Consider the following 10,233-nt stretch of genomic DNA (forward strand, 5'->3'; position numbering starts at 1 on the left):
GCTTAGAATCGTCGCTTGTTTTTACACACCGGCTGTTGAACAGAGGTTTGAGCCTGAAATAGAGCGAAGTTTAACGTCGTTCAGTGGTAAAGAAAAATGTTGTAACTCAATCAATTACACTTTCACAATATCAATAAAGGTACATACTATCCGGTACAACCGAAATAACAAAAGTTATTCGTGTTATTTTACGGCGAATAGACAAAATTCACGTGCGTATTCCCATAGGAATGCACAGGAGCACCGCAAAAGTAGACTGGTTGCTGTCTGCTTCAATTTGCCTCCCGGAAGTCGCATAGACACTAGCGCCAGTTGAACCTCTAGCGTACATTATAATAACTCTATGCCTTAGACTTGGAAAAAAAAAAATAAAAAAGAAAGTGCTGCAAAGGCAAACACAAATATTATTTAGGTTTTAAATGTGATATTTCACACACAATAATCAAAAACTGCTCGTCAAACCGATTTCGAGGAATAGTTTTTCACGTGCTCCTCTCATGGTTTAGCAGGAATGCAATCGACATCAACTCAAAATGCTCCGTTTATTTATCGTGTGATTCAGAGCGCCGTTTACTACAGGTACCTTCAGCCAGGCACGTAGCCAGGGGGGGGGGGGGGAGGTGCCATGGGGCCGACCAACCCCCCCCCCCCCCTCCCCCCCCCCCCCCCCCCCGAAATTTTCCATTTTGCTGGAACCTCCTCCCCTCCGCAGCATTCTGTTATGGGCGCCCCCCCCCCCCCCCCCCCCCCCCCTTCCCCCCCGAAACAAAATCCTGGCTACGTGCCTGCCTTTAGCTAAGGGACCTAAGCTAAAGGCACCTCTACGCTGCCGTGTGAATTGTGCATAAGCATTCTAAAAATCCTAAGATCACATTCAAGAGTGGCCGATTTTCCTATTAAAAGTCCAATCAAAGATTGTGCCGCGCCCCTCTTTCTGCGGCATGGCGCAGAGCACCAGGGGGTGCCACCAGATGGGAAGGCAGCAGGGGAGGGCGCGCGACAGCCAATTACAAGTGATGGTTTCCCAGCAAACCGATTTTTTGAAGGTGCGCATATTCGAAAATGTAGTGCACCGGGACGCCATCACCCCTGATTGGGTGTCGCGTGCCTTCCCCTGCTGCCTTCCCGTCTCGTGGCACCCCCTGGTGCTCTGCGCCATAGCGCAGAAAGAGGAGCGCGGCACAATCTTTGATTGGACTCTTAATAAAGAAATCGGCCACTCTTGAATGTAATTTCGGTTCTTTTTAGGATGCTTAGAGCCCATAGATTGAGCTTTGACAATAAATAGACGATCTCAGAATCCACTTGGGTGCCCCTTTAAATTGTCAGCAATTGCAGGCCTGCTTATGGCCAATATAAAGTGTATAAATGAATTTTCGTTTTATTTACAGGGCTGGTCCTTTAGAGGAAAGAAACAACAGAAGTTGCACAGAAGAAAAGCATCATATTCAGGGCGTTCTTCGTAGCAGTGCCAATTTCACAAGCTTGAACGGTCTTTTACGTCTTGTTACCCCCCCCCCCCCCCCTTTTTTCTTTGTTTGAGTGAATGAGGACAGGTCTGTGTGCGTGATTATACCACTTTGGACTCCAATGAATGTGTGGGTAGACAAAAGAGGGATGCACTGCACTGCATTCTTTTTTAGTGTAAGCTGTTCTTCATTGTACAACAGATTTCTATAATTGCTATGACTCTGCAAAAGGAGCCACAGCATTTAAGGTGGTGATGGCTTTGTTTTTCAAAGTGTGACCATCTTTGCTATAGTGCAAAAGGAGTGTCGACAAATGCTGTGAAGAAAGAATGCAGAAAATGCTTTTCAAACTGTTTACATCGTCACATTTTCATCTCTTGGAGTGGGAGTGTGGCGTCAGGAACCAGTTGGTTTGTGCAACTAGGAATATGCTTTGGTAACAATTTGGATATCTTCAGATATGCATGTGGATCATAAACATATCATCTAAGCATAGAGCACTAGATTGTCTACAGGTTGAGAGTGGCTCCCAGCCACCTTATTATAAAAAAGCAAAATAGATTGCTTGGAGAACTTTCTGTTGATGTCATAGATAATGGGTGGGAAATTTGCTGCAATACTCTCATGGTATTTGCCCACAATTTGTTGTTTGTAGATAGCCAGAGTGAAACTCGGGTGCTCTTTTGGTTATACTATAGAAGTTCTACACCGTATCAAGTATGCCTGAAGTTGTTTTTCAAGCAAGGGAGCAGTTATTGCCTTTGGGGGTTTTAGTATTAAAAAAGCTTCATAAGGTGTTTTTTTTTTTTTTTTTTTTTTTTGCGTTCAGTACAGCCCATTTAACTGTGTGCAGTTTTAAGCCACATTCCATTGGCATTTTTACAGCTTACTGCCATTCACAAGGGCCACTCCAGCCTGGTGGCCATGTGCTCAACAGTGAACACTTGCAGGTTTACATATAGCTAGGCATTGAGGCCTCACTGGAACTTATAGAATTGAATGAGGCCATACACAGGCTTCAAGACTTTACCAGATTAAAGAAATATTGTTTATCGATGTCGTCACCAAACCCACCTACCTGGCCATAGATCTACCTAACTAAGGGCAACATTTTTACATTTACCTGGTGTCATGCTTCAGCAGTTCCAAGTGTTTGATCTGTCGCACAGTTGAGTCCACAACTTTAATATTTCCTCTAGCACTTGGATATATCAATATGAAGTCCTGAAAATCCACCAGGGCTGAGCCAGCCTTCGATGGTGTGGGAGACCTAGATTTTAATTTTCCTATTCCAACTAGGACATTGTCTGCAACACTTTCTTGCCTTGTTTGGTTAGTATAGGGTGTTTCACTGATGACCAAGAATAGTAATAAAAAAAAAGGGGCACCTAAATGATTTCTTTGAGATAACGTTGTCAACCACGGCAGGCGTCAGGCTACGAGTGTGCAGTGATAAGTAGCAAAATAATAACTTAAAATCCACCGATTCCCTATTAAAATAAAATCTCCACAGCTGACACATTCCAATTAAAGATATGTTGCCTGTCGTCGAAAAATGCCTTGCCTGTTAGGACTCTGACTACTAAATTCTGCTCCACGCTGTTCTCTTAAAAATTTAAGCCGTGAGAAGACAGAGATGCTGAAAACTATACACAAAAGAGTGGTGGAAGTCTTACCCACAAGCGACATCAGCCTCTGCAGCGGGCATGGGTAAGGAGTTGTGCTTGGAGAATGTGGTCGTGGAAAATGTGCACCATACTCTGTTGCCTCCTTAGATGCGTAGCTTTAAGCACTCCTCCTCCCCCCCCCCCCGCCCCCCATCTCACCTTAGTTTCACACTGCCGGGCTGTAGACAGCTAATTGTGCCAGAGGATAGCGCGGAGCAGAATGTAACACTATGTACTCTGAATTTTAACAGCTATGGCGCCTTTTGATGATGGACAACAAATTTCCAATTAAAATGTGCCAGCTAAATCGAATACTGTAAACGACTTATTTTTTGCGGGCTCAATATTTCACAATTTAGGTTGAAGTTTTGGAATAATTCGCAAGTTCTAATTTTCTCGATGCTGTGAGATTTAAATTATTGATTCCAATGTGTTTACATTTCACCAAAATTGTTCGCGGGACCCATTTTTCGCAAATTGTAGGCATTTCGCGAAATTTAAGTCTTCGCAAAAATTAAGTCGTTTACACTATTTCAGAAGTAAATCAGTAGATTTTATGTAATTGTTTTCTTAATTATCACTTATACTCCCTACCCGGTGTCTGCCACGGTCTGTGATGTTATCCCAAAAGGAATCTTATTTAGTTCTAGTGCCTTTTTGTTTTTAGTTATTAAGTTGTCAGTGAAACACTGTGTGTTATAAATAGGCTGCAGGTTAGGACATGAGCTAAAGGGCCACACAGGTTTTGCTCTTCTGTTCCCACTTCACCACAACCAACATTGGAGGGAAGTGTGAGGAACAAACTGTGCATCTGCCTTTTCCCAGTATTGCTTGACTTGCAGAATTCTGTCAGTTTGCATTGGTTTTTCATATAGGTAGAATTGAAGGCTTGCAGGAATGGGAATAGAATTACCTGCTGCAATTTTGAAGGTGGTCAAAGGGCTGAAGTGGTTCTTGGATGCAACAGTGGTCATTAGAGGGGTACTCCGGCAATCTTTGGAGCTACCCCAACTATATTTTCGTAATAACTGGCTTTTACCCCTTCCGGTGTACTATTTAGTATTGCGAAATTCAGAATAGGTATTGTGAAATCTGTTAACGAAAAAGATGCTAAAACCAACATTCAAATATACTCACTTTTCAGTGCTGTGAAGTCGGGAAGGCAGGCTTGCAGGTCGATCGGGCAATCTAAAAATGGACTGTGTTGAGCATTTGTTTTATGCTGGTGCTGGAGAGAGCTTCTAAAGCATACATTTGACACCATGAAACTGCTTGTAATCAGTTGAGAACAAATTCTACAGTTCAGCGAATCCCTGCCTTCTGCTGAAGTCACCTTTACATTGTTACCCGTAGACTCACTTTGAAAAACACGGTGAGGACAAAAATTGTAAGTTCAATAACTGCGAGAGGAAAAGAAAAGTGTGTTTAGCAAGTTTTCAGGCAAATCAGGGACTATGCAGAAAACGGCAGAGTACCCCTTCAACAGTGGTTATCTGGCAATAAAACTAGCAGGATATGTCTTCAGAATTCTAAGTGCACCTCTTTTTACTGCATGTGGTATCGGCTGTCGTAACTGTGAGAGGAAGTGCGATGGGCTGGATTTGTCTTCACATATCCCCCTTTTCTTCTTCTTTTTTTCAAAAGCCAATTAAAAAATATGATTAGGTTCTCAAGAATGGGCAACCTTGCTGACATCACCACACTATTACTTTAAACGCGACATGTGTTGGCATCAACAGGCATCTTTTATGTGCACATGTCTTGGTCCTCACTCCTGTTGGTAAATTTTAAGATTTATGTTTCGTGGAAAAGTTGTCAGAGTGGCAGTTATGCACAGAATAGACGTCCAGCATACTCCCATGCTTGTGTGCACATTTAAGTAAAGCAGCATTCTTCCCCCGGTGTAAAGCAGTTTCCAGTAAAAACGGGTTTCTTCCGGTTTCACAAGCATGTGAACATTGTGGCATAGAATTCAAAAGTACTCGAGTGTTTGAAATTGCAGCAAGAACTTTCTGAATGAGACAATGCAACTTTGGTTGCGGGAGCCCTGCAAAGCTGTGCTGAAGCATTGTTCCGCCTTCCCCGAGCGTGCCGCTCAGGAAAAACGCCCAAGCTTTCTTTTTAAGATGGCAATTTGTGCAGCCACATTTTTCTAACATGCCCTTACATTTCTATTTCGTGGCAGCTTCTCCACATTACAATTTTATTTTTCTTTCAAATTTGGGCTTTTCTTACACAGGTCCCACCAGAATTGTTTTTAAAGACACGGTTGTAGCTGGTTTTGTCTGCCTCAGTGTTTGTGTGTATGTGTGCATCCTTTTTACTGCGTGTATGCACATACAAAGCCAAGTTTGAGTTGTGGTCGACGCTTTCCCAGGTGGCTGTTGCAATACTCTTATGCCCACACACATTCAGGTTTTACAAATAGTGCAAGCATGCTTGATGTGCAGGGCCTGAACTCCAGTTTAGAAAAGTCTTCCCACAGCAAGCTTCCTTTTGACAGCTATAGCATCTTTCAGCATTCCAGTGATCATTGCAACCTTGAGCAAGAGGAGGATTCGCATGCAGCATAGAGGGCACCATAGCTTCAGGTCTTGGCAGGACAGCTATTTGTATTTACTGGGTAAAACAATGCCAGATACGGTGATGGTAAACACTTGCCTGTCAGATTGCCCAAGGCACCTCGTTGCACCTCCACTCTTGGCAAAGTCTCGCTTGACTAGCATGGACACGAAAGGCATATTGCTGTGCTAAGAATAGTTTGCACTTCAGAAACTCTTGCTAGTTACCAAGCTCTCTCCTAGCTTCATTTTTATTTATCTGTATTTAGAGCAATGATGTGATCTGTGATGAGGTTTATGAAAGCATAGGGTTTTAACTTATCCAACTTGTTCTGTGGAGTGTTTGATGCCAAGTTTCATCCAATGAGGCAGGTTCACCTTCCAATAGGAAAAATTGCTTTAACAGTTCTCCTTTAACCGAGGTTCTTGATGTCAAACAGCTGCAGGGCAAGTTGCCTCTCAAAACTGCCTTATTCAGTGAGGTCTGTTGCAAAACGTTCTATTTTTTGTTAGCTACATGTAATTATCATTCCCAGCACAAGTAGTAGTGTTGCACACTGTAAGATATTCACACAGCGTTTTGTTTCTTTTGTACTCAACTTGACAAGTTGGCACAGCTGAGAGCTCTGCCAGACACAGGCGCTTGCTTTTATTTATTACACCTATTAATTGCATGCAAGCCTGAACTTCAATGTCCATTGGAGAAGTTTTGAAGTGTGGGGACAAAGAAAATGTTTTGCATGCACAGGCAAGGTTTCTGGGATGTAAGGCTTGTCATGGTAAAACGTCTGGGATATACCAAATGTGGCTGCAGATTTACTATATACGTTTATATATTATACAAATCTTACGGCGAGTGTACAGCACTCCCACATTTTGAGGCATATAAGTGATTTGTACATTTCAATACAAGCGAGTCGCATTCTTTCATTTTGCAAGACGGCGGCATAAAGCCCCTTTTTTTAATGTACAGTTTATGGACAAATAAATAAACTTGTGCTAATTGTAAATTGTCTTGTGTATCTAAATTGTGCTGAAAACTGCAGGTGTCAAACTGCCTCCATAGAATACTATTCATAGACATTCTTGGCATTACAAATTGGGACATAACAATACAGTTAAAAGTGATATTGCATTACAGTGGCTTTTAGGCCACAAACACAGCACTTCATTTAATCTGAATGGAACAAAACCTGGAATGTATTTTATACAATAAGGAAGCTCCATTGAGGCAATGACTGAAAGGTAGTGCCATGTAACTTTTCAGTCCAGTTGGCTTCAAGGATTGGGGGTTGTAAAAGCACATTTTTGCATGTTGCTCTGCAAGCACAGAGGCACGAAGGATAGTACCGAAGAAAAGTTGGTCTAAAAGAGTGGGGAGGGAGCTTAGTGCAAGGGAATACAAACACAGACCATGTGTGTGCACAGGACTTTAAAATACACTACATTAGCTTAAGCACTTCATATGTGCAGATTTTTTTTTTTCTTTCTACATCACTGAAAACGAGTTCTGAAAAATCCTGTAGCAACAGCACTTTCCAAAGCTGCAGTCACCTATCCTGACCGATGATGTACTACATTGAGCTTAAGCGCGATTTCAGCAAATAGTGTGTGCTGTTCTCTTTCCAGGTATCCCTTGGTTCACCGAGAGTTCTATGGTTGGAGGGGGGGGGGGGGGGGGGGGGTGCACTAGAGACGATTTGCATAAAAACGCAATGAAGGCAAATATTTTCATTACGAAATGCATGAAGTTGTCCACACAATGTGCAACAAGGAAAATAATTAATGAAAATTGCATAATGCGCAATAATTGCATATGCAGTCATCAATTTACTCATGAAGAAATGTCGCCGTTTCAACCGATGACAGCTTGGGGTAGGCTGCAGTGACAAATTTCCAACCACGCTGGCATTTACAGCCATACATATTCAGGGTGGCATAATATACTCATAAACTTTGTATATTTGTAAAGTGATCAATAATTGCAGCTAATCTCTCGCTTGATAGATTGCCGGCAGCTGCATTACCCACATTCGCTACAGCAACGATCAACTTAGTAATCTGTGTTGCCAGTTGCACTCTCCAACATGGTCAAATGCAGCATCTCACAGTTGCCGGAAGCAATTTCAGAAGTGGTCTATTCGAGTGGCAAAGCTTGGCGTTTTACACCGATTCATGCAAGTAAAGGGTTACCACCATGTTCAGGTGAAGTGTTGCGCTGCAAATTTTGTTTTCACTACTCCTTTGCTTTGTTCATGACTGCACAAGTTGCATAGCTTTGACTGAAATGACAAGAGACCCATGACTTTGCAAATGCACAAAACAAACTTGATTTCTTTCAAATGCAGCTTAGTGATGTAACAAAAAAATATGCCATTCTTCTTAAATTACAGTACGGCGGGAACCTAGTTTTTCCGAATATATTGCTGTTCTTGACCAGCCAAAATAGTAGTAGCCCAGTAGCCAAAATATATGTGCTATACCTAGGAACGCACTGCAGTGTTGAGTAGGATTTTAGGCTCGCGGAAGCCTGTGGGATATTGTTTATAACAACCTAAATAATGCTCTGTATTACAACCTAACTTTGATTTGGGCTGATTTCATTGTCAACACTTTTATTCATTAAAAATCTCTAGAGGTTTGTTTATCAATGACATTCCACTATGATATACACTTCATTTGTACAGGACACTGAAAAACTATTGCTCATGCAGTACTAAATTAACGCAAGTCCTCCATAGGTTCACTTGTATACATGTACAATGCGCTGCAATATGAAGGACCCACTGGGAGTGCGTGGCCAAGGCGGTGGCTGGCGGGAGCGCTCGCAGCGCCCCTGCCAGCCACCGCCTCGGCCACGCGCTCCCAGTGGGTCTTTCATATTGCAGCGCACTGTACTTGCACCATCAATATTCCACTGAATCTTGAGTGCCCCTGCACTACGGCACAACGGACTCAACCAACATGGTCGGCTTTAGAAAGAAAAAAAAAAAAATCTAAATGTTTGTGCTTATTAAGATTAATCACATTCCTAGGAACAAGCATAGGATCGGCCACAAAGTCTATAATGGTCCGAGGACCGGCCTCGGATGTTGGTATCCGTAAGTGCAGCCAGCATCACCGAAAGCCAAGAATCCCATAACGCCTTAGCCATCGCACTAACATTGGCGCCACGGAGAGTGTAATGAACATTCGAACTGGGGTGAAAAGTTTGTGCACGGCATAGGCGATGACGAATGTTCCGCCCCCTGCCGCCATCTTGGGAGTGAGGGAGATGGCATCAACGCTGAAGCCAAGCTTGACTGCAATGGCTGAGAGGTCGACTCCACTGCAATACAGACAAACGTGTGAACACTCTACGCTCACTTGTTCAGGAACTGTCACACCGTCCTTCCATACACAGCAAAGTAGTACTGTGGACTACAGCTTAAGTGATAGCGCTGGCAACAGCGCCATAAAGATTGCCTCTGCGGTGAGGACGTTTGCGTCATTACACAGAGTTTCCACAATGAACAGCTCATCCAGTGCCCAGCTTGCATGTAGAGAATAGTAGTTAACGAGGAAGGATGTAACAAATAGACAAACGGCGCTCGGTCTCTCGACCAGTTCGCTCACCTCGAGACGACGACGTAACAGATTCCGAGCGACGTCACCGATAAGACGATGTGGAACACAACCATCGTCGTGCCATACTCCTTGATGGCATGTTTCCACTTGTCCGTGCGCGACACTGGCTGTAATTTCTTCTCACTTTCATCTGATGACGCTGAAAGAGAAATACGGTGGAAGGGGGCAAAGACCACCGCGTATGTACTACTGTACATGATATCAACCGAAGGCCATGCGAGATAAGGGCAGTTTCTACTGTTGCCAAGTGACGCACAGCTGCCCGATTTCAGCAGAAATTACAGCACTTAACACACCCCAAAGCTAGTTCAAACATAACATGACTCAACCCGCACCATATGTGAAATCGCACAAAAACTTACATGCCAAGCTCCTGTAGATGCTAAAGTGTCCGAGCGGCGCCATGAGACGTCGCGACGGCTTCTCCGGGAACCGAACACACAAGACGGAGCGCGGACTTGTGATGTTGTTGACCTTTGAGCAACGCAGAGATATAGTGCGGCTGGGCCAAGAGATTGCGCGTTGTCTTAGAAGCAACGCCAAAACGCGGTAGCTCATCGCAACGGCTCTGATCGCAACTACAGCGATCACGGAGATCGCAACAATCGTCAGCTGACAAAGGCAAATAACGGATTGGATTATCTTTGGCTTTTGAAGTTGTACTTTCCGTCACCGAAATGCCGAAATGGAACACGAACTTTTTGAGCTTTGTTCGTACTTTATAAATTTAATAAACAAAGTCGCTTGAGAAAAGATTTATAGTAAAGATATGAGTTTAAGATGTGTGTATGAACTTTATGACATTGTACTGTTTCGAAATCAGCTGCGTTAATAGTTTCGGTTTCGTAGTGGTACCTCTTTCCACCGTATTGCGTGCGGACGCGATACTTCTGGTAGTCCCAAAAACCG

The 10,233-nt window shown here is 43.3% G+C and overlaps 2 protein-coding genes across 2 annotated transcripts in view; one reads left to right on the forward strand and one right to left on the reverse strand.

Annotated features, from left to right (window-relative positions):
* LOC8031931 (Wilms tumor protein 1-interacting protein) overlaps positions 1-6,707 on the forward strand; it is a 111,932-nt gene extending 105,225 nt beyond the window's left edge. Inside the window, exon 10 of the mRNA XM_029988966.4 lies at positions 1,392-6,707. The gene's annotated coding sequence lies outside the window, so the exon portion shown is untranslated. The remainder of the gene's footprint in view (positions 1-1,391) is intronic.
* Positions 6,708-8,292: 1,585 nt separating this feature from the next.
* Positions 8,293-9,953, reverse strand: LOC8031932 (protein FAM210B, mitochondrial). Its single transcript, XM_002407860.5, has 3 exons — positions 9,687-9,953; positions 9,313-9,463; positions 8,293-9,025 (listed from the first exon to the last, which is right to left on the reverse strand). The coding sequence occupies exons 1-3, from the start codon at positions 9,880-9,882 to the stop codon at positions 8,815-8,817; spliced, it is 558 nt and encodes a 185-aa protein (XP_002407904.3). The 5' UTR covers positions 9,883-9,953; the 3' UTR covers positions 8,293-8,814.
* Positions 9,954-10,233: the final 280 nt, after the last annotated feature.

Source organism: Ixodes scapularis, unplaced genomic scaffold (assembly GCF_016920785.2).
Source record: "Ixodes scapularis isolate PalLabHiFi unplaced genomic scaffold, ASM1692078v2 PGA_scaffold9__187_contigs__length_104089568, whole genome shotgun sequence".
Classification (NCBI taxonomy): Eukaryota; Metazoa; Arthropoda; class Arachnida; order Ixodida; family Ixodidae; genus Ixodes; species Ixodes scapularis.

Bases quoted from the DNA above. Each gene is read 5' to 3' on its own strand.
- LOC8031932 (XM_002407860.5), bottom strand. From the start codon at position 9,882: ATGAGCTACCGCGTTTTGGCGTTGCTTCTAAGACAACGCGCAATCTCT. The intron at 9,464-9,686 runs GTAAGTTTTTGT...TTTCTCTTTCAG, and splicing joins CATCTACAGGAGCTTGGCAT to CGTCATCAGATGAAAGTGAG. The intron at 9,026-9,312 runs GTGAGCGAACTG...TCTGTATTGCAG, and splicing joins TGTTACGTCGTCGTCTCGAG to TGGAGTCGACCTCTCAGCCA.